Source organism: Caloenas nicobarica, chromosome 2 (assembly GCF_036013445.1).
Source record: "Caloenas nicobarica isolate bCalNic1 chromosome 2, bCalNic1.hap1, whole genome shotgun sequence".
NCBI classification, from domain to species: domain Eukaryota; kingdom Metazoa; phylum Chordata; class Aves; order Columbiformes; family Columbidae; genus Caloenas; species Caloenas nicobarica.
This window is the reverse complement of record NC_088246.1, coordinates 109,952,879-109,977,324: the sequence shown is the minus strand read 5'-3', so window position 1 is coordinate 109,977,324 and position 24,446 is coordinate 109,952,879. Positions and strand designations below refer to the sequence as shown.

Below are 24,446 nucleotides of genomic sequence, written 5' to 3'. Positions count from 1 at the left end.
AACTCTGCTGCGGAGCTGCTATTTTTCATTCTTCTCTTAGACTATACCCTGTTTCTGAGCATGTATGTATGCAACGGGATTTTATTTGTCCTTTTTTTCCCATGGCAGGATGTAAAAAAAAGTGTTTGCCTAAAACACGTATTGAAGTTAATAATCGTCTGTTCAATTAAAGACCTTTTAATGTTAACACAACACAGTATTTTTTGCATAGATAGTTTGATATAGACTCACTGTGACCATTACTTAGTCATGTAACTCATAGCAGCTAACTGTGGCCAGCCTAAACTGGTTTGGGGATTTTGTTGAAGTTTTTTGGTCAATAAATCATAACCTCTCTTGAGACTTATGAAAATTCCTTTTTAGCTGTAGTAGTTGCTAAGTAATGTCCCTACTTGGATAACAGTTTAGATACCAATCCTTAAATTGATAGCTTGCAAACAGACTGCTAAATTTATGCACAGAGCCTTTCTGGACAAAGCCAGTCAGTTTATTTGCTGGGTTTTTTACAACATTAAAGCCTTGAAATCTCTCTCCACTTACGCTGCTGATTGCCATCTGAAGTTTCCTTAACTTAAAAGTTTGTATCTGAAATAAAATCTGAATCCAAATTTCTTTATTGTCTTCATTACTCACCCTGAAAACTTTTAAGAAAAACAGGCCTTCCTTTTCAGTTTTGAAATTTTTATTCATTACTTCAGTGTTCCTGTCTTTGCGGATTTAAGTCATTAAACAAATAGTGCATTAATACAGATACGAGACTTATGCCATCCCTGTTTCTGATTCAGTGTTCACTGGAAACTAGCTCCAGCTCAGCCAGTGACACTCCGAAATGTCATGCCACAAATGAATATCTGAAAAATTCCACTTTGGAAAACTAAACCCCCTTCTTCTGTAGAAAGAAGAATAACCACTTGCTTGAACTTACTTTGGTGTTTGAATTTTAACATAAACTGATTTTTTTCAGACAGAGATGTATGTCAGATTCATGTTGAGGTATGCATGCAAAATACTGTTTCACACAGAGGCAGATTTGTGACAAAGTTTGTAAAATCATTTATTGAAGGATGTTGTTATGTGATGCCTTATGGCACAATGAAGCAGTTTCTGTGTAACACCTGAGAGCTATTACAGCAAAAACGAGGTCTGCAATTTCACTGTAATTTGGAAACTAATAAAATCTTCACAGCACTTTTCCTAAACAAGTGTGGGCACTAGTAGCCCGTTATAAATTTCTGTTCTAAATTCTAGGCATCATCCGACTTCTACATTTTCGGTTAAATTAGTGCTAAACCACCTTAAAAAGAAATTAAACATAGTAAGCATTATCTTCTTTCCCCCCGACCAGCGTTAACTGCAGGCTTAAATTTTAAATTTTCAGTGATGTATTTCAAGGGACCATGTGAGATTAACAGCACTGGCTGCAAAATCGTCCGTCGCTCACCCACTAACAGGGGCCTTCTTTTCTGTGAGTTTCCATAAATTAGATGTGGAGCCAAAGCAAGCGGAAGCTATTTTTAGTGGAGCAGCAGCAGCAACGCTGCAGAACAGAAGCCGGCGGAGTGTCACGTGTGTCAGGCTGAATCAAAGGGAGTATCCCAGCAATGCGCTGTAAACAAAACAAGGGCGCTGTCAAAAAAACAAGCTTCAGGTACCTAAAAAGCCCGAATCAAAGCCTCACGTGAGAGAGGCAGATGCACTGACTTACCAACTGTGTTTCTTAGGAGATTTTCCTATTTTGCAAACACGGAAGTGTGATGAGAATTCTGTGTTTCCTCGTGTCCCATTGTCTCATTTGATGCAGTCCTTGCCATTAGGCGTTTTATTTAGAAATCTTTTAATTTTTTCTCTGTATATCTTACCAAGTGTAATTGTTGTCTCAAGGTGCATAAGCATAGGAAAAGCAGATGCAGCTGTCTGCAGAACCGCTGCATAGGGGGTGTCCTTGCTGTTAAATCACTTACAGCCTGCGAGATGTTGCTTTTCAACAAGGAGAAGAGCATTATGAGCTAATACTTTATTCTTACATCTGAATTGGATTGACAGGTTCAACTCCGAGATTTTTCCATTCCTAATTAGTATTTTTATTACTTTGTGGATTTTTTGCATGAAGTGTGTCTGTCCTCAGAAATTATACATTAACCTGAGTAAATACTCACTGAACCTTTCAAAGATTAACTTTTATTTACTTTTGCTTTGTTTTCCATGTGTCCGCATGCTTTTGAAGGCACAAGTATCTTTTAGCTCAGTAATTTCAAGACTGTCTCTTACTTAAAATCACTTGCCAAGCCCATGGCATTGACACCTTATAGTCAGTCAATAGCATCAGTTTATCGTTACTCAAGCAGTTGAGATGCAACCTATATGAAGGGGGTCAGAAATTTTCGTTTCAGTTGGTAATTAAAAAAAAAAAAAAATAGGCTTGCTTCCCTTCTTCCTGAAAACCATCTGTTCAGGTGATGCATCCTCTGTTGGTCCTGCAGGTGCATGTATTTTAGTCCACTCCAGGGTTTACATTTGTTGGGGTTTCTCTTTCGGGAGCCTGGGGAATGGGAGGATGTTTGCTGCTCCTACAGTTAGTGCACATAGCTGTGAAAAAGCGACTTGGAAAGAAGGACGTCAGCCTGAGAAAGCTGAATAATACAATTTCCCTACAGCAGCAGCCTATGCATAAAAGAGTTAGATGAGATCAATACACAAAAGGCACATAAAGACAAATGCAAACACCAGTGCCAGTTGTGTCAGCATTGGCACAAAGGGACTCTTGAGTTCAGCGAGTCCCTCTGGTCACCTCCCTGCCACTCCTGGCTGGGATTTTCCCCTGGGCTGGGGGAAAAGTCGCTTGGAAAGAACAAGGATATGGGTGAGCTCTCGGGCACATCAAACATGGCACGAGTCTTGTATGGGTGCAGGGAAGGGCTCTGTGATTCTGGGAATTGTGAGTTGAATAGACCAAAGTCAAAGAGGAGCTGTAACCTCGTCTGACCCACTGCCTATAAATTTTTGTTTAGCCAATATTTTAGGCAAATTACAGCCAGGAAAAAAAATATAGAATGTATCGTTAGGAATACGAAAAGCTAAGAAAAAAGAGTAGAAACAGTAAATTGTTAAAGATTTTTGCATGCACATCTTAAGTCATTCAATAACACTAAAGATGTAGACTCTGAGCTGAGTGTTTGTAAACTATCCAGACATTAGCTTTTCTGTTTTTTTAAGGAAAGTGTTTTTATTCTTTTGTGTCAGAATCTCTTTCTAGATGTGTTCAACATTCTCTTATGAAAAGACAGCAAAAATATTTAATACGATTTATAGAAATTATCACTTTCTATAGAAAGAAAAAAACAACAGCTTTTCTGTTGGTAATAAATAAATCTTTTCAAATGCCTGTAGCCAAATCAAGGGAGTGTCCAGCTGAACTCAAAATCCACAGTTGCTGCTTGAGTTGACAATCAAAGTGTCCTGTGCTGCCTTACCGTAAGATACGACAAGAAGATATGGCCATATCTCTGAATAAACACTTGGATGTCAGCTACTTGCTCCTTGTCACAGAGTTCTCTCACAGAGTTCCCAGCCTCCTTATTCCAATACCCATCTCTTTCCCTTTAAAATGCAAACTGAGACACATTCTCATGTCTGGTTTTGCTAGAATAGCTCCTACCATTGTAACTTTGAAAGAACAAATAAGCTAAAAACAATTTGAAATAACTGTAGGGGCCTGGAGCATCTTTCTTACGAGGAGAGACTGAGAGAGCTGGATCTGTTCAGCCTGGAGAAGTGAAGGCTGAGGGGGGATCTCATCAATGCTTATAAATATTTCAAGAGTGGATGTCGAGAAGATGGGACCAGACTCCTTTCAGTGGTGCCCATCAATAGGATGAGGGGCAACGGGCACAGACTGAAGCACAGGAGGTTCCGTCTGAATATGAGGAGAAACTTCTTTACTTTGGGGGTGCCAGAGCACTGGAACAGGCTGCCCAGAGAGGTTGTGGAGTCTCCTTCTCTGGAGACATTCAGGACCCACCTGGACACATTCCTGTGTGATCTGCTCTGGGTGAACCTGCTTTAGCAGGTGATCTCCAGAGGTGATCTCCTGGGGTCATTTCCAACCCCAACTGTTCTGTGATTCTTTAAATCACAGGAAGGGAGTTTGGCTTCAGCTAGAGTTTTTATGATGTTTTTAGGCCTCAAAAACAGAATTTGGAGAGCAAGAACTAATTGTGATTTTGCTGATGCTAGCAATGGTCTGTTTTCTGTAACAAGTAACTTGCTGTTTATTCTCAGCAAATCTGCCACAATTAAACAGAAGTTGGTCATCACCTACGTGTTTGTGGCCAAAATAAGTGGCCTTTGCAGCGCCGAGGCTGCTCGTGAAGGGCTGGGGAGCTGCATCTGTCACAACCACTGTGTTTCCTGTCCCAGCCTGGGAGGAAACCGCGGCAGCAAGGGTGGGGAATCTCCCACTCGCTGGATGCTGCATCTCGGCCTTTCAAACACACACCTCGGTCTTACCAGGTATACGCAAAATAAATAAAATGATGTGCCCGCGAGGCATTGTGAAGCCAAGCTAGACGTCATATCCAGTACGCAAATTATAGCTTCTGCAGCTCAGCTCACCGCTAAGGCATCTGTAAAACAGTTTTTACTGAATGAAGCATAGAGGCGGCACACTTAGGAAATAATTGCCTTGAGCTCTTAGTGATGCAAAAAAAAAAAAGTTAAAAAGTATAGTAGTTGCTGCGAATCTGCTATCTACAGGGAAACTTGGAACAGATACTTCTTTACTGGAATATTACAAAATCTCATCTTTCAGCAGGTCAGTTATGACATGTATGTAAATTTTTTAAAAAATCTATAAAAAGCTATCCTATTAAAATACAGCAATATAATTGAAAAGCAAGAAGATTTCTTGAAAATTCACTGGATTAACATACAACTGCTTAAATTAACTTTGGCTTATAGGACTATTTTAAGTATGCCATAAATTAAATACAAGTAGATCAAAGCTTGCATTATTATTTATAATTACAAAACCTTTTCAAGGACGTAGTATTTGTAATCAGCTCATAATAGCTGTAATTTTCTTGTTCCACAGCCTCTCGTAAAGAAGCTGCTATACGTGAGTCTTAACTTTTCTCTGATGTATGTATTTTGGAAGATTTTTTTGATTTCTTCTTTTTGCCAGCTCTTTTTCAGGCTCCTTGAGTCTTTTGACTCAAGGTGCAATCACAGCCCATGTGGACACACCCAGCCTTCCATTAGCCCAACCAGTCTGGGCACCTGTGCAGAAGGAAAAAGCTTAAATTTAGCCAGGTTTCTAAAATACTGGGCTCAGGCACTGAAGCCTTGGCATAGCAGATATACTGGTATGCATAATTGAGCTGGCTAATTTACATTTCTGTAGATGGCTGTGGTAATTCTCTGTTTGTCTGTAAATCACCATGAAGATAATGACTCAGTTATAGTTTTCTCTTATCCATAGTTATGTACCTATCCTGTGGGTGTCTTTTTTTTTTCTGTTACCTGAGTTTCGTAAGTTCTACTTCAGCATTTCCCCTTCCTTATCCGACCCATCCTTTCTTTGGTATTTATCTCTTTCTCTTTCTTAATTTCTAGCTGTCTGATACATCTTGCAGCGTTATTCTCAACTCTTATCATTTGAAATGATGATCCTGGATTTTAATAATATCCTCTGTTTCTTAGTGCATTGGGAAAGCGTCTTTTACTTATTCTGCAAATGAGATGCATTTAGCAACTTCCACACACCTTGCCGAACTTTAAAGGTAAATTGCAAAGTGTGCTTGATTTCATTCTGGGGAAGAAGGTGAGGTTTTGCTGCATTGTTTTCACTAAGAGTGGAATCAGCGTATAGCTGCATATTTATTCCTCCAGCATCTGAAATAGGGGTAGACACCTGTTCCGGAAGCTAGATGCAGACCAAAAAGAAGTCTTCCCCATGGGATTAAATAGCTAATAAACTTCGTCACAAATACACAACAGGAAGCACAATGATGCTTTTTTTGTGTACTATATATCGAGTAAAACATATACATGTTTTTCTGCTAGTATGGATTGTCTCTTGTTTGTTTGTTTCTCCTTTGCGTTTTCTTAGAAGTTTGTAGTCTTATTTCAGTAGCTTTAAGTAGTACCAGCCGTTTTGCTTTTAATGGATATTGTTGTGTTCATCATTATATACCACATATTGGGAGAATTGCATACTGTGCATACAGCATCATAACCAACATGCAGAAGTGGAGCCAAGGAGGTGATATTATCTGGATTGTCGTCAGCATCAGTAAACACTGTAGCTTGTCTTTACCCTCAATTTGTAAGCAGAGCCTTTGCTGTCAGCAAAATGTCGTGTGAAGGGTCCCCTCCCACAGCATTGTCATGCTTGTGTCATACAGCAGAACTGTTCCTGCTGACACAAGGGCTTCCTCCTTGGGGTTAGCTCTGCCTCCTGGTTTTAACCCTTCAGTGACAGAATAATTAGAATTTGTGTCAGGCAGCTGCATATCTCCGATGAATACAACAACTTCATAAAATATATATATATATATGTATATATAGTGGTATCTACAGTGGTGTTTAGATTGTCTGAGCGATGCCTTGGCACTGATAAACGGTGCTACATGTTAAAGCTTGGCATTGCCAATGTGCCTCCTTCCTCTCAGAAGTGCTTTTTATGCTCGCTTTCTACTTATTGATAAAATGAAATTCAGCCCTTTTTGCAGTAAGTGGGATTTTATGTCAAAAAGCGAGACAGGAAGGGAGGAAAAAACATCATTTTGCCTCATCCTGCATCTTTCAGGTAGCACTTCCCTCGGCTGTTACTTGGCAGGAAGGTTTTTTTGGATCCTTGGGTCTAACTCAATATCCTGCTCAGCAGTGTCAGCTTAAGGTTTCCGAAGAGGCTCTTGCCCCAGCACTTACTAGAAGTATAAATCGCATCCTGAAATATGTGCCTCTCTCAGTCAGTGTTGCCAAGATGACAAAAAGTTGTTGAGTGCCAAAATTAAAACTCTATAAGCAAGCAGAGGAATCCTGGCAATTAATAGTGATACGATCAAGCAATTTTCTTAACTGCTGAAATAGTCTTTTCTTTGGATAATTAATCCATGTGGGTTGCAAGGAGGAAATAATGTATTTGGGTTCTAAGAAGTTCTATGGCAAAGTCAGGAAAATAGCACTTGTGTTAGTGGTGGGGGCTGGGGACCTTTTTTGAAAGGATTGTGAGAGGAGGCATAAGCTTAGAATAATAGAATTTTAGAATAAGACCATGTAATGTAACTTTGAACTATTTATAACATGCAGAGAGATGTAGTGCAGGTACTTGTGTTTAGTGTAATTACGCTTATGCAATCAGCTTTTTTAGGAAGATATCCATTTGACTAGTTTATTTTTGGAAATGTACTCCAGGGTGCTAAAATGTGTATCTATATATCTGTCTTTATATAATTTTCAGCTTTCATTCTAAATCTGTTTTTCGTATCTGTCAGAAGATATCCTTCAACCAGCAAATGCTATGAGGCTGATTAACAACTGATGGCAGACAAATCTACAAATATCAAGCTTTTGGCATCATAAATGAAAATGCCTTGCTTTAAAGGGGAGGGGGGAGAGAGAGAGATTAATTTCCTGTTTAATTTCTACAAGAAAAGACCTGCAGCCTAACCAGATGGAATTTCTTTGTACTATAAATAAGCAAACCTTTCCTTCTTTCATGGCTTCAATTTTGATATATTTCTATCTAAATGGTTCCTTCCACACTTTTCCTCATACTGCTGGGTTCAGAGATGTTCCTCAGATGCTCAGTAGATGATGTAAATAATGGAACAAAGCTCCTCAACACTGATACAGGTGTATGTATATATATAATTCTAAACATGCTGTGGCTGGCTGGGGCAGCCCTGATCACTGGAATGTATATTCTGGGGAAAGTTAGAAAAAAAATACATCTTGCCATCTTCAGGATGGCTTGGTGCTAATCTAGGTAAATGGTTTTACTGACCAATATAGAGAAAGAGCAGAGCAATTAACTTATGCACAGCCTAAAAATGGTTGGTTGCAGGTTTATGTGAAATCCATTTTGTGTCCTTCAAAATGTTCCAGCTGTATTTAGTTTCATATCATAATTCATTTTCTCCATTAGGTATTGTTTTACAATATTATTTTATTAATATTAATCCACTGGTTTCTCATTACATTTTGCATTCCATTCCTTACCTTAACAATTGTAAGTCATGTTTTATTTTATAACATTGATAATTTCAATAGAAATTATGACACCACAATGACTCTCTTGTAGAACTTCCAGTCCCTCATCATATTGAATTGTATTTTCAGTGTTATGCATGGCATGTCCTTGACATTCAGTGTCTATATGGTATCTATACTAACTTTCAGTTCTAGCCAGCTTATTGCCAGACTCCTGGTGATAAACAGTATAGTTGTGTTTGAAGCAGTAAATACAGCAAATTCTAGTTGGGTAACTGATACTGTTCTCCCGTATTCTACTTCCAGGCATCTCTCTCTTCTGTCGCATTTAAAGATAAAGACCATAGTCATTCAAATTCCAATGCAAATAAATTTTATCTTAAAAACAATTTTTAAAAGAATACAGGTGGGGTAGTGGTGCAAAGGGATGAGTTCCTATAGCTTAATTATCTTTTCTGGTCTTTTTTTTTAATTCTTCTGCTGTAATTAAGTAGGACATGGGTGTTACACGATGATGTATTCCTTGCCAGAACAGCAAACATTTTAAGGTGAACTGCTGAAGAAAATCAATTACGTTGGAAAACAAATTCTGCATGCGTAATTGAAGATACCTTGTAACGCTTGTATGGACGTTCTTCTCAGAGAATGATAAATTAGCATTAATGACAGGAAATTATGACCTGAGCATAGCATTAGCTTTCCCAGTTGTTTGAACAAATCGATGTGCAGGTCTTGCTTTACAAAGCAGTGGGAACCCCTCAGCTTACAGACCAGCCCCTGGGTTGGTGTGGCGGGTGATCAACAGGTAAAAGGTACTGCCTAGAAAAGTGAGCTGGGTCGTGGTTTTGTGCTACTGTCCTCGTAGGATTATGGAAAGCCATCCACGTTGTATTGAGGAGAAGTGTTTCAAATGGAAAGCCATCCACGTTGTATTGAGGAGAAGTGTTTCAAATGTAACGTGCTGCTCTAGGAGGTGAAGCTGGAGCCTGGTTTGTTCCTGGTGGCTTGATGGAGGTTGCAGAGGAACCCGTCTGTGCTGGGGTCTCGCTGTACGCTCGTGATTTCTGTAGGTCAGGTGCTGGCAAAACCACTATTATGTAAAGTGTTGCTACAATTATTATATTCTCTGTTAAGCGTGCTGCTTGGAAGATACGAGAGCAAGCTAACAATCTGTATCTAAAGCTGCTGGATTTAATAGCAAGATAATTGCGCTCGTGGAAAATCATAGAATCATTTTGGTTGGAAGAGACCCTCAGGATCATCGAGTCCAACCATAACCTAACTCTAGCACTAAACCACGTCGCTAAGAACCTCGTCTTTACACCTTTTAAACACCTCCAGGGATGGTGACTCCACCACTTCCCTGGGCAGCCTGTTCCAATGCCTGACAAATGACATAGGTGTGTTCATTCCCTAGAGTAAAAATCCACCTCTGTACCTGCAACATGCCATGCAGTGTCACATATTGCTGGACCGTGGTTCTGACTCCGATGTTTGGAGCTGGGCTGCCGCAAGCAAATAATGGGGTCTCCATTTGCTTTAAGGGAAAGACCTTCATTCAGGCTGCAGATGTCCAAAACTTTGCACACATTACCGATATTTGGATTTTTGTCCCATTGAGTTCCAAAGTCTTGTTGTATTCAGTAGGATTGCTTATGTCCTTAAAACTACGCTCGTGAGTGAATCTTGGTAGAATCAAAGCTCTTCTTGCACTGAATTTCTTAGTCGCTCTGTATATCTGAAATATTTAATCATTCTGACAAAAGAAAAAAATAATGCGGGAGAGTACAAAGCTGCCCTGAAGTTGGAATACCTTGCTGATCATTTCTGTTTATCTGCATTTGTTCTGCAGTTATTAAAATTCCCTCTTACCTGTAGCTTCTATGAGAAAATGACTCACCTTGAAAATGGTGTCAGTTTTGAAGAATAGGTCGGTATTTTTTCAATGCACTTTTAGTGTGCTTCAGATTAATTCTGGTCATCATTTCTGTCCTACTGGCATGGGCTGGCAGTCTACGTAACATCCACATCTTGTGTGGAGGGGCAGAGATGGCCTGGGACACCCACAATGTGTCATAGTGGTGCCCATCATACAGTTCCTCAGCCCTGAGATGGGAAGAAACACAAGCAAAAGGCATAAAAACCAGTTGCAAACATCCCCGTTTCCTCGCTTCTGTGATTTGACCTTTATCCACCCAGTGTATTGACACCGAATCTCCTCAGACATGTGTTTTGGTGCTCGAGCTGGATTTAGGTCAGAGCAGCCCCAGATCCGACATGTAACTACTAAATGAAGGTGCTTGTCTTAAAGTTGTTTATTACTAACACTTCTTGATTTGTTTTCCATTTGTCGTCGGGTTTTCAAGGATCTGTGTAGAAATACGTGATAAAATTCTGAAATTTAGAAACCACAGTCAGAAATGGTTCATTTCGGTGTATGACTTTGTGCTTTTTGAATATGGGTTTCACTGAGACCTTCTTAAAAAGGCATCTTGTAAAACAGGGAAAGTGCAGCATCTGCCCAATTAAGGAATGGCGTTTCCTTTCAAAATGTCATCACAGTTGTGTTGTATAGGTGTTCTTTTTGAATTTACTTAAAATTTTTGTCAGTGCACCCCTCCACAAAGCAATTATTTTTCTGAAGGAAGCCTGGACTTCGGGTGCTTTGAAGTCTAATGCATCTAATACCGTCTTGCTAGACAGACATTTGTTGAGGGCAAGAGATCAGTATTTACAATGCTGGTGTTAGGACTGGATTATCTGTAATCTAATTAAGAAGGTTACTAACAATTTGAAGGGATTATACGATTAACAATTATCTGTGTGTTTATTTGATTAAAATAAATTCCCACAGATTTGGCTGCTATACCTGTGCTCTGGTATTTGGGATCAGAAATCCCGTTTAGTTGGAACCAGAAAACCAAACAACAACAAAACTTGTGGTTTGATTCTGTTTATGTGACAACTTTAATAAAATGTCTAGTCCCTAACTAATCTTCGCTCTATTTGCGCTGAACTACAATGCACCTTATTACCGAAAACCATTATGGAGAAAAGTTTTTTAGGTTTTTTTGTAAGGGAAGGAAGAGTGGTTGTTTGGGTTTTTTTAAATACTACACCATTAATTTAAAAATGCATTTTTGCGGTACTAAGCAGAGACGGTAATTCTATAGGATACTCCTTTGCACAGGCCTGGGAGCTTGTATGTAACTTTGCAGTTTAGATCTGGTATTGCTTAGTGAAGCTTCCCTGATTTCTTGTTTGAAAAATTTCGAGCTCTGTGTGATTTAGAGTTTCGTCCCATTGCAGAGCCAAGATCCCAGAGGCCCAAGTCCTCATTCTTCTTCACACTCTACTTTAGATCCTCCTGGCACTACCTCCTAAGGGCACTCACTCTTCCAAGCAATAGTATGAGGAGCTGCTATATTAGAATTTGGTTAGTATGGACTTCCCAGGGAAAAAAGGGTCAGGTCCTTAGAGGCTATCACAAAAGTGGTTCTCGCCCTCAGGACAGGTGTCAGGCACACTCCAGCATCTGAGCTGCAATGTCACACATTCACAAGGCGATGGGAGAAAATAATCTGGCAAGGAATATGTTGTTCCAGGAGCCCTCAGGTCGGAAGTGGGAAAGAAAAAGCAAAAGGATAAAAATGCAGCTACTTTTCTTGCTGAAAATACAAAACTTGTACCTGTGCTCACAGCCTAACCACGGGATGACCTGCCAATATATCACCAGCTACACATCATTACGTAAACATGTGAGTGATGGTTCTCTATTTAGAGAATGAATGATTCCTGGTTTTCATTTCCACAGGTTACATGCAAGTTGAGAATGGTATTTTTAATCTTCTCTTTAAAAGAAAAAGAAGGAAGAAAAGACAACATTTTGAAATCTGAACTGACAAGTGGTTTTGGGTTTCTGACAGTTATGCCTTATTTGTATATTCCTTTTCAGCCTTCTCCGCCTGCTATTGCATAAATCTTCCACATTTTTTCCACTAACTGTATGGGCGGAGAAGACAGATTGGGAAGTTCAACTTCCTTCTCGGTGCCTGTTTTTAGGAGCTTTAGAAGTTGTCCAGGATTTAAAATTGGCTTCAGTGGATTTTTTTTTTTTCGATAAAGTAAGCTTTTATCAGGCTTCTGCTTTTCCTTGCAGATGTGTACGTAGCACAAAGCAAGAGCTCCTACGACAGCGGCAGGGTGACTTTTCAGCTGTAAAGGCTGAAGTTGTTCTTGCGGTAGCACCATGACACCCTAAGTGCTGGTGACGTTGGCCAGGACCCTGCAAAGAGCCACATCTGCTGGGCTTCCAAGTGCCTTCAGGCAGATCCCCAGGCTGGCTCGGGCGCTGCCGCCCTGTGCCTGGTGCTGCTCAGCCCCCTCCTTGCCCACCTCTCCTGCCTTAGGACACGGGTGATGTGCTGGCACTGGCAGCGATCACCTCAGCACAGTGCCAAATTCTCATATCCACAAACCAAGACCCCCTTTGCCTCCAGCTTTTTGTAAACCAGACCCCGAAATGACAACCGCATGTTGAGTACAGGGAAGAGAGATTAAGAAACAGAAGCGTCGTGTAATCTTTAAAATAACTCGAAGCAGGGCATAATCAGGTTATTGCATAATTATTTTCCTCATTCCTCAAATCCAACTCATTGTATTGTTGTTTTAATAGTACAAATGCACTGTATACTGAAAATATCGAGGAAAGTTGATGGGAATGGGAAGAAAGGTACAGAGAGTGCAGAGTTAGGAATGCTTTCACAAAATGCCATATTAATAGTAACCGGTATTGTTAACATGACTTACTGTGAAATGTACAGGTAGCAGGGTTGTAGGGCTGCCTGGTTTTGAACACTTGAGTTTTATAACCCTTGTTTTGTTTAAATAGCTTGTAACTATGAAACGGAATCAGGCCAATTATTAGTAAGTTGGAAATGGTCACTGTATCCTTCTGCCTTCCATTTTTTTTGTAGTAACAATTCATCTTGCTTCAGCTCCATGCCTTCCTCCAGCTACCCAAGGTAATCACTCAGCCGAGCCGTAGGTGTTACGACCAACTGCTTGAATACATTCAGTGGTTAAATATATCCTGTTCTAAAATGGGCAGGATAACGGTGATTTAGTGAAAACATTTCAGCAGCATCAATTGTAAAGATACAGGAATTTTCTTATGAGTCTAATGGTTATGTCTAGCATTTGTTTCTGCACTGCTAGACCTCTGCGTGATGTCGTTCATATTTTCACCTGGTATTTTCTAAGGCAGCTGATCAAATACAGATACTTATCTGATTTTCATGTACAGCTCCAAAGTGTGTTTTATGTGGGAATAAAAAGGATAACCTGACTGCTCTAGACTGCCAGTAGGGAAGCCCTAATAAATTCTGGTGCATGGCATGGACAAGTTTGGGAAGAGCAGGCTTTGTGTCCTTCCCATCAAAGGTGAAAGGTTACAGTGTTTGCTAAAGGGAAAGCAACAGGTCTACCTCTGAATGATGGGTGAAGTGGTTCTGGTGGGTGTTTTAGGGTAAAATGTTCTGGAACTTCTGCAAGGATGTCAGTCTTCATCATCCTTCTGTCCTTTAACTCCTGAGCCGTTAATTTTTGCCCTGCTGTGCAAGTTTTCTTGCCTTGAACATTGACAAGGTAGTATCCTATTCCAATAACTCTTGAGAACATGCTGGTGAACCGCACAGCAGCCCTGCACATCAAGGGGCTGCTCGTAGAGTTTGTGTCCAGCACAGCACGTCCTTTGCACAAGGTAGAGCCATGAGAGTGCAACATTAGAGCTGGGGCAAGGATTAAGGAGTGCAGAAGAGAAGTGATCTGCCAGCACACCTCATAAACTGCAATAAGGAAAAAGAAATGCTACCGGGTGTTCTGCAAGGTCTGCTTTAACACTTTCTCTGTTCCCGCTGTGTAGGAAGCTAGTCACCTTCCTGACTTTTCCATAGAGCAAGCTTTTCAGTTTTCTTAGTTCGCACTGATGATGTACTTCATGTCTTATATGCAACCCTAGAAAGCTTCTTCTCTGGTAGGACGCGCATTAGGAACCCTCATATTCCTCAAGTGGTAGATATATATAAGAACTCTAGATCCTGTCTATGTCTTGGAGCCTGTAAGATGTGCTCATGAAAGCTAATCCTGTTATCCAAATGTTAAGCCTTGGAACTAGTGCCGGTCCTCCTGTTTAACCCCACTACTCACCAGGACTCCAGCCATGTCAATTCTCTGGGTCATGTCAATGCCTGACAAACACATGGTAGGTGAAAGCAAACAGATATGCTCTCCTTTTGCTCAGGATTTTAGCACACTGTTCCTTTTATTTCAGTGTCACAAAAAATGCATAGGTCTGAAAACAGTAATAAACATACCTCTGTAGTTTTCCTGGCCTGGACCATTCACCACCTTGAAGAGTTCACTTTTCTTGATCTGGGTTTTCTGGGAGCTACTAGCATCCTCTTTTTTGAATCATCTGGTTTGACTTCTAGACATGAAATCTCTTGGCAGCAAGTTCTCTTGCACTGAGCTTGGACTGGTGCCACAGGTAAACACAAACTTCTCGTGACTTCCTTTTAAGTCTGTGTTTTGTTGCCTTTGCTTCTCCTGTTTGGGGATTTTCTGCTTTCTCTTTTATCAGCCTCCTATAGAAAACTCCAGTCAAACTGGTTTTTCCTTTCTGGCAATCACCATAACAGACTTTTTATTCCAAACCACTTCCACCAGGGTAAGTGATCTTTTAATTTCCAACAACCAGTGCTGTTTCTAACCTAGATTGGGCATTCTTCAGGGCTCGCAGCACTTGGTGGATTTTGTGAACACAAAGAGAATATTCGCAGTGCAGCCATTTTTGAAAACAAAACTATCAACCAGAATGTGTAAGTTGCACTGAAATAATTTTTCCATATTACAGCAAGATAAATTTGCAAGTAACAGGGAAAGCTGAGTTTGCAACAGCCAGTGGAAATACGTTTTGTTAACTTCTGACATCTCCTGGCAACCTTGTGGTATGTAGCTGGTGCTTGTAAACCTGATGCATTTGACAGCTGCAAATATTATCAAGGGCTTTGCCCATAGTTCAGCTTTCCTGAACATAAAAGTCCAAGTTCTTTTTGAAGAATTCACCTGAAGAGGTGGAGGTGAAATGTTTTATGCACTTTAGTTAGTGGGATGTAAAATTAAGATTTTGATCTGTCGTTCTGTCTAAAGGCATGTTCTCCAGGTTCTGACAGGACGGTTGTGTTCTGCCCATGTAACTCATCTGATGTTTCACGTATTCTCCGCTTCCCTTCCAGCACTGCTCCGTGTAGTTGCTGGAAGATGATAAACAGTTGTTTCCATCAGACAGTAGATAAAGAGATCCTAGGCTGTCATACGTTAGCTCACAAAGCAGTCAGGATGCAGATCTCTCCGGCTAATTCAATATGAGCTTTCTGTTTTCAGGTTATTATCATTTGGTCTTCTGTTCCAAACTACACTTAAAATTGCAGCATGTGCTCTGTGTAGCCTTTGCATTGCAGTACTCAAATCTGTGTCTATATAAAAGCTCCACGGGTGTATCAGTATGTGCATAATTATTATCAGCCTAGGCCTGTCCTCTCGTGAGGAAGAAGAAAGTTCACTAAAGTCGGTGGATTCAAGCTGGTATGAATGTGGTCAGAAGGAGGGTCTGCGTGTGAAGTCTAAGCTTCAGATTTTATCAGTGCTTCATTCTTAGTCTGTGTTTTAAAGCAGCTCAGCCACTTGCGCCCATGGGAATAAAATGTCTGATCGCACGCAATACAAGAATACTGTCCCCTTTAAAATAAATAAATAAATAGCCTTTCCTCTTCTTTCTGTCTTTGCCCATCTTCTGCCCTCTTCTCTGAGATCCCGCGTAGCAGAAGTTGCAGATGGCAAGTCTCGTTTCTGCTGGAGCCTGTTAACCTTTCTGTGTGAATGACAGTTTTCCAGATTTAAGTCTTAGTCAGTGTTTATGTTAAGAAGAGGGTTAATGATGATCCCCATAGGCCTCTCACTTGGAAAGCAAAAACATCTGCTAAGCCAAAAAGTGGTTGGTTTGCTAAATTTAGAAGGAAGAGATGCATTTCCCAAAATTCACACTGCTTCTTAACAAATTTAAGGAACGGGGTGGGGCAAGCAGTTATGGAAGTCATACTGTTTATTCATTTTTTTCATTTAGTTAATGTATTTTCAATTAAAAAAGTAAAATGAGATCGATGTTATCAAGCAGAAGAGGGGTACTACTCACGTATCTGAAACATTTAATGCAGTTGAACTTTTTGTACGTTTGTTTAGGTTAATAGATGGACACATGCCAAAGCCTGTGAAGCTTAAAGATGTTCTGTAGCACGTACTGAGAAAAGACAAATTAGTGGTGGAGAAAGTGAGGTTAAAATGGATGTCTGCTAGGAAAACTCTCTTAACTGAGCCCATAGACTAGGAAAACTCTCCTGCAGATTTTAGCTATCTTCCTTTATCCTTGCCAAATGCACTCCTGATTGCCACCAGCTGTCTCGTTCCTTGCTGGAGAGGGTGACCTGGTGAATGGTAGACGAGCCCTTGGTTGCAGGCGTCATCATCTGCCTTTGCTTTTAAAGTCTTGGCTAAAATCATCATCTGTAAATAGAGTTTCAACTAGAGTTTTCCTGTTCCACGGGATTACCGGGGAGCATGGTTTGCTGGTACCAATAAAGCGTCTCGCGATGACTTCGCTCTTGATGACTTCGTGGTGGCTGTGGCCACGGCAGGCAGCAGCCACAGCCCAGGCAGTGAAACGAGGCGGGTTTTACTCTTCCCTGTTGAGCTGCTTGTGCCACCAGCGGGCAGTACGGACACTGGGACAACAAAGAGCTGTCGCTTGCCTATCCGAGACCCTTCCTGATCTTTATACAGCCGTCCCTCTGAGGCAAGCTCAGGGCGCTCAGTGCTGCCCTGGGGAAACACGCAGCTTCTCCATAAACCCTACGGCATCCAGGCCGTGTGGCGGTCATCTGTGGTCACCAGCAGCCTGGTGGTGGGTGACAGCCCCTCCAGCTGCCTCCCGGCCGCATCCCCCGGAGCAGAGGGCTAGCCAAATGCTTTAAACCACAATCCTTCAACTTTACTGGCCTGTTAAGAACCCGGCTGGCTTCAGGCGTGGCTGTACTTTGCTCTCGCTCTTGGCCGCCTGTTTAACCTTTTTATCTCCTGGCTGCAAGAGTTTTCTTGCAGCGAGCGGTGCGTTCAATGTGCGTGAAGGTGTGTTTCTGTGGAGAAATCCCACCTTTTTTTCTTTCGCTCGCCTCCAAGCAGCCCTTTGTCAACCCTCTGGGGTGAGATGGCATGAGGTCCCCTGGGAGGCTGGCCGGCCTTGGGAAAACACACGTGTGACGGGTGAACCAAAGGGTGAGCGAGGTAAATTCTGGGGGTCTTTGTGAAATTCAGGTTTCAGCTGTATTTTAGCAAAACCTCACGGGGATGAAGACGTTCTGGGAAGATGCCCGGCAAGGGGGCAGAGGCTGCCCCCTGCTGGCCGCTGCCGGCACCGCCGGGGCGGGGAGGGGGGGGTCGGCAGCGTCCCCCTCCCTGCTGTCACCTCTCCCCTCCCTGCTGTCACCTCTCCCCTCCCTGCTGTCACCTCCCGTCTCCCAAGCGTGTCACCGCCGCGCCAGCAGCTGAAGCGGCAGTTGGCGTTGGTGTTGAGAGAGAACCACAGAATCATGGAGTTGTTTTGGATGGAAAAGACCTTTGCTATTGTCCAGTCCAACCCTTAACCTCACGCTGCCAAGTCTGCATCTAAGCCGTGTCCTTAAATGCCTCATCTACGCGTCTTTTAAATACGCCAGCTTTGGTCGTGGTCACACTTTCAGGTATGATAGGACTTCCCAGAGTAAGAGGCAATGACTAGTAGCTTTTTAAAATAAAAGTTACATTTTCTACAGCACAGGTCAGTGAGGAGTAGAAACCAGTCTGTTACACCTAAAACATGAAATATATTCCCGATATATGTTTAGCACCACAATCAACGTTTCCAAGCTACTTGCCAGCAGAACTCACAGTGCTGAACATCAGCATTGTCAGCTCCTTGGAAATCTCTGACATATTTTACGTCGCCCAAATAGACTTTTCTACATTAATCATCCTTTCACACAGGGAGGCAAGCTCTTGAACAGAAAATCAAGGGAGAGCACATATTACAGCTAAAGAACATCTCGGCACAGTAACTTCTCTGCACATAATCAGCATGGGATGGATGAGCAGAGTCCACCTCTCGGTTAGGTGAAGACCCCTACCAAGGATGAGAGCTGGTGAGGGTTCTGTGGCTGCCTCCTCGCTTCTTCCCATCTTCAGAAGTAAACAGATGCTTTTTCACCACCGGGAATAAAAGAGAAGTCTTGAGGAACCAGCACTGTTAGCAGATGCCAAAAATGCTTCACAGTGAATATCAATACCCAGACTTTTAACCCTTCAGAAATAAATACACAATTTCGGTAGCATCTTCAGTGTTTGCACTGGGTATTTTCTTCTGTAACAGCTTACACAGTGGTTGGTCATTCAAAACTGGAGAGCAGTGCAGGTGTGCCAGCATCGATCCAAAACTCGATTCGGTCTCTCTCTTCCCTCTGCCTCATCCTGCCCTTGTCGCCGTCCTTACTCTGCATGGGAAGCGACTGCCGAGCAGTACGGAGGGAGAGAGGGGAAAAACTCCACTAGCACATGGAAGCTTTATTTAAAATATAGTCACTATTTAAATTTGACAGCAGCTGTAGAGCATAAGGTATTCTCGAAACCAGAAATCTGTAGTCTCCTATTTCAAATACTGAAGGAAGAGTTAACAGGATTGTAATCCCTTAGCTGATTATATATATATATATATATATATGGAAAGAAAAGAAGAAAAGAAAAAGTTTGAAACTTTATGTTGTTCCTGATAACTGCAAGAAAGAAAAAAAAAAAGGCAAAGGTATTTTTTCCATTTCACCTTCCTAGAGACTTAGGGTAGGTGTCCTCATTGTGAAATGTCTGCCTCACCTGTGATTTATTGCAAGTCAAAGAGAGTGGAATTCAAAGTCCTGGTCCTGGATGGTTTCATATAGTAGACTATGGTGCTTCTGCTGGGTTTTGAGCCTGGCTAAGGAGTTTGCAAAGTTCTTAGTGGTCCTTCAAAAACGTAAAGGTTTGCTGACCCTGACAACTTACTTGACGATAAATTCGCAATTCTTCACTCTGAGAACTCAGAGCTACAGCATTAAAGATTTGGCACATTACCTTTTTCTTTTAAAGAGACAAGCATTTTGACGTGTGTTTGATTTCTTGTTTTCAACAGCAGGTTTTTGATATAAGGCCTTTGAAATGTTGGGGTGAGAGGATAGAAAATGGTTGAAGTAGATGGAGATTTATTAAAATGTGTAGTTTGTTGTATTGATCTGCAATTTAGCACTTCATCTTTCCGATTCTTTGGATGTCAAAATACACTTAAAAATGTAGCATGGGTTTTGTGTCTATCACATCATTCTCAAGACGTTGTTTTTCTTTTAGTTGTGATTTTGTTTGTGGGGTCAGAATATCTATCCAGAGCCGTGTAGTGATTTACCCAGTGAGAAAAGGATTTTCATGTGTGATTACCTCCTCTTTATTTGTGCATTTATGAATCCTTTTTTTCAGAAATTCTTATATAGCTGCTGCTGCTGCTCAAAGTGCCATGGTTTTTAAAGAGAATAATGTTTATTGATAGTTCCCACATGCATTGGCAGGCACATCTAAAACCTGTACTTTTGTGTTCGCAGCTTGCATGATATAAAATTCAAAGATTGCTTGTCAAACTAAGTGTCAGCTGAGTTTCCTAGGAAACTCACTGAAGATATTTATAAAACTACAGATCAGCTTAATAATAGATATAATAATGTCAGTAGCTCGTGATTTTTTTTAACTTTCTCAGGCCATTTTCCTTTGCTTTAATTTGTTGGCAAACCAAACCACCACATTTCCAAACAGAGCAGTGAAGACTTTCCTTCCAATATCTTGCGTAATTTATTTTTGAAAAAAAAAGCCATTTGTACTGTAAGGAAATGTAAAACACCCTACCGTAAAATTAAGAAGAATCTAAATGTCGTACTATCAGACTGAGTCCTTCATAAATAAAACCACAATTGTGAAGTAGAAGCACAAATATTATATCATATGTTATAGTTTTATTCACAGTTGAATTGAATGTGTGAGTTTAAAGTTCATTGCACATGCATGCAAAGAAGCCATTGCAGAGTTAACATAAATCCCAAATACGGGTTTCTATAGAAGCTGCATAAATAGAAGACCTGTCAGTATTTTAAAAAGGCATAATTCTGCGAAAATAATTTTATCCCTGAGCTGAAAAAAGCAGGATCTAAAAACAGAGAATAAGTAATACTGGTGTCCATTTTTATTCATTTTTCTGCTATTGTGTTTTCCTCACACTTGATTCTTTGAGTGGAGTCATGTGCACTACCACAGTTGCGAGGTTTCCTCATACTTCAAATTAAAATTTTAGTCATGTACATTTAAAATTTGCTGGTGTGTATATATATGTATATCGATAAAAGAATGTATATTATGCCAGAGCATAATTATTAGAGGCATTTAGGACTAGTAGGAATTAATGTTCTTTAGAAAGCAATTTTGAAAAGTGATTCCAGTTTCCCCATTTTAATACAGTAATGAGAATTAAGTTAGTGTATTTAATAGTGAGGCAGTAATGACTCCTTATCTCACCTGGAATCCATTACTTGCACCTCCTATGTACATTTGGCTGTCAAAGCTATTTTTTTTTACTGTGCTAATTATCCAAGTAAGGAGCTTATATGAAGGATATTCCAAAACTGATTTGCTTTCGAAAAAATAAAGAGTGTAGCTTTTTGTCTTGCAGTGCCTAGAAATCTCAGTGCACATATAATGTAGGTGCAAAAGAAATCTTAGGAAGCCTGGCCATCGCATACTGAAAAGGTTAATTTTCTGTAAAGCTAAGAAATTTAGCCAAATCCTAGTAGTTGTTGCGTTTTGATGTATTGAATGCTAGTGATACCATTGCAGCTCGATACAGTAGGGTGGCAGGTATAACCTTGTAATCCATTGCATTTATTTTAGCATAGATAGCACGTGGCCAGCAACATTACAAGCATAAAATGTTAGGGCTGCTATGTCAAGTGATATTTTTTAAGTGCGTGGCATTCATCAGAGCTCACCTTCTTGTAACTGCGGTGTTGCGGTTTAGTGTATTTGAAATGGATCCTGTTGCTGGGAGGAGACCGATGATTTCTAAATGTAGGACAACTTGGTCTGATACATAGGACATCTAATTTGGAGACTTATTCCCAACCCTGCCATGGATTATTTGCAGTGTAACTCTGCGTTACTCGCTCCTCTGTTCTGTAGCGTAATTGACCTGGTTGGAAAATGCAAATGCTCAACAAATAACCTTCCTGAAGTGCTTGTTGTATAGGTGAGAGAGATGTGAATTGGTAGTAAAACCACGTTTAATCATTTTGGATAAATTTGACCCACATGACTTTGGTACTGGGGAGACAAAATGTATCATCTCTGACTTATACATCAACTCCCGAAGGAATGCCTCTGCAAGAAAAGTACCGTTTCACGCTGTCTTGCGAGGTTTGTGACAGAGTCATATTTGTGCACAAACACTCACTTCTGTCCCCAGGCACAACTAGAGCCCTTTCCCGTGTCAGCCGTACTCGAGGAACATTTTCTCCCCTGACTTCTGTTGCGTTTATTGATCCTGGGGCTGTGCAAGCAATTGCGCTGCCCACAGCGGCTTGCCAGCCCTCCCCCAGGCTCCTGCCCGTTTTCCGCAGGCTTGTTGAACCTGCCGGCCTTGCAACCTCACTACACTCAGAGACCTGGATTCACCCCTCTGCTAACCTTTTACCAGGGCTGTCAGATCAAACTGTAAAGAAACTGGACAGAAAAGTTATTTGGAAGTACAGGATTGCTGCATAAATAGCCGTATTAAGGAGAATTACTTCTCGTATAGGAAGAGATTCAGCTTGGAGACGTTTTTGTTTGGGGCTTTTTTGCCTTCTTTTTTCATCCCGTGTGCTGCAAGCCTGAGATGAGAGTTGTGTTAATGATAGGCGAGCCAGTTAAAAAACACATTGCTCTGCTCCGGCGTCTGCATTAACTGTGGGGGTAACTGAAGTTAAACTTTGCTTAATCAATAATCTCAAGGCGATTAAAATCATCTGACCAGAAGGTTCGTTCTGAATACAGCCACTTTCTCGCGGTGACTGTAACTGACTATAAATATGTGCTTTTATATCTTTATATAAGTTTATGGTAGCTTTTGGTGGAGGAGGAGGTTTAGTGAAAAGATTTTTCTTTAGAGTTCATTGAGGATAGTTGTATTATCAAGCACCCTTTGTGTTGCGCTAAACAGTGATTTTTTTAAACAATATGCTTAGCCATCATACTTGGATCATCCAGAAAGAAAAACTGGATATTCTAACTGTAGATACTGCATTTTGTTTCCCTTTTGTAACAATGGAGGTTCAAGAAGGAAAAATAGTATAAGTAAATCTATACATAGCGTATTTTCTTTTCCTTTCAGTTTGTATCCGTGGGAAAGTGCTATGAGAATAACAAACAGGCTTTTAGGGGAGTATTTTTTTCAACTGGTCAGTGTGTGACCCTGGTGTTAACAGTGAGTCATTGCAAGTCGAGAGTTCACTATTTTTTTGTCTTTCCCACTGCATCTAAGTAGATGCCACATACACACCCAAGTAAAATTGGGAAAAAACTTGCAAATTGGTAAACAAATATTGATAATATTGTAGCAGGATAAGTCAGCTGGTGGCGTATTCACTGCCAAATACCAAATAAGAATGTAGAAATTCAAGAGAGCTTCTAAGGCATACAGGCAGTCTGGGGAAAACGAGACAGCTGGGCTCACATGAAATCTGAGAAATGGGTAAAAGTGAGAGGGAAGAACCTGCCTATTTTAGCTATACATATAGCTATACATATAAAATCACATTTTTGTATCCTTACTACTACCATTCTAACATGTTCTAGGAAAGAATTAAAGCTTGAGAATATTTTTTTAAATAAATAGAGAATGTGGTTTCCCTCTTGTTTTCTGGTTCCCTTTTCTCTTGTCCTTCCCTACAGCTTTAAGTTTTTGTTTCACCTTACTCATCTCACAGAGTTTTGGCAAGGTAAAGAGTCAGAACCTCCGCTTCGTGGCACTTTTGCTTTCTACTTACGCTTTAGTTGCAGTGTTTGAGGGTAGCATGTCAGTGCAAAGCTATTTGTATATATTAACAAGCATTTCTGCTGACATTAGTGAGACCATAATTAACGTAACGTTATGCTAGATTAGCATTATACTAAATAAACACAACCCTTCACCCCATTTTCTTTTTTAAACCCCCAAATCTTCTTAATGTGTAAACAACCATATAATATTATGACACATGGCTAGTCTTAGTGCTTTTTAGTGGACCTCACAAAATTATAGCATTTCACTGCATTTGGACCGCTTGTGGATACCATATAATGGTAAGTGTAGAAGAAACAAAGTGTATTGGAACAAAGTCTGGGTAAAAAGTTGTTTGGCTCAGAAAATGTAACCTCAATCAATGTAAGTAAATCATCAGGCTCCTACCTTTACCATTGGACTTGTGTTTTACTTTGCAGCAGGAGTCTAAGCCAGAAAAGGTACTGAAAAGTGTTATACTAAGACAGTATTTTACATATCTAAGTGTATGTTTTGTTTTTCTTCTAGCTTTTTAGAAAGAATCGACAGCGTCAGCATGGATGACTACACACCCACAGATCAGGTTAGTGTAACCAATGGGGCAGGGACTGAACCAAGACACCCATTCATATTAATTCTTTATGTAATTTATTTTGGTCCCGACAGCAGCTGAAATAGGGCATACCGCATAATATCAAAATACAGTCTAGCAGTTTTAGTAATGGATAATAAAGAAGAAGAGGCTTTTGGTGGTGCCAGCTCGTCTTCTACTGTTATTTTATACGTAGGTCGGCAATTCCTGTAATATGTCTGTTATTTCTTCTTGCTTTCCATTCTGTGTCCCACAAGCAAAGCAAAGGGAACAGAAGACATAAATGTAAAAGCCTACAGTTTTCCTTGCCAGCCTTCGCTGCACAGAAGCAGTGGTTCGTTTCAGTGGTAGAGGTCATGGAAACTCAGAGGGAGGCTCCTCATGTCCATCAGATGGTTCCTTCAGAGGCAGAAGCCT

The 24,446-nt window shown here is 40.7% G+C and overlaps 1 protein-coding gene across 4 annotated transcripts in view; it reads left to right on the top strand.

The window, feature by feature from the left end:
* Positions 1 to 24,446, top strand: part of GNAL (G protein subunit alpha L) — a 191,604-nt gene that overhangs the window by 153,693 nt on the left and 13,465 nt on the right. For all 4 annotated transcript variants that reach the window (XM_065630164.1, XM_065630166.1, XM_065630167.1 and 1 more), the window contains one exon: positions 23,966 to 24,020. In XM_065630164.1, the coding sequence (XP_065486236.1) occupies positions 23,966 to 24,020 (55 nt within the window). The remainder of the gene's footprint in view (positions 1 to 23,965; positions 24,021 to 24,446) is intronic.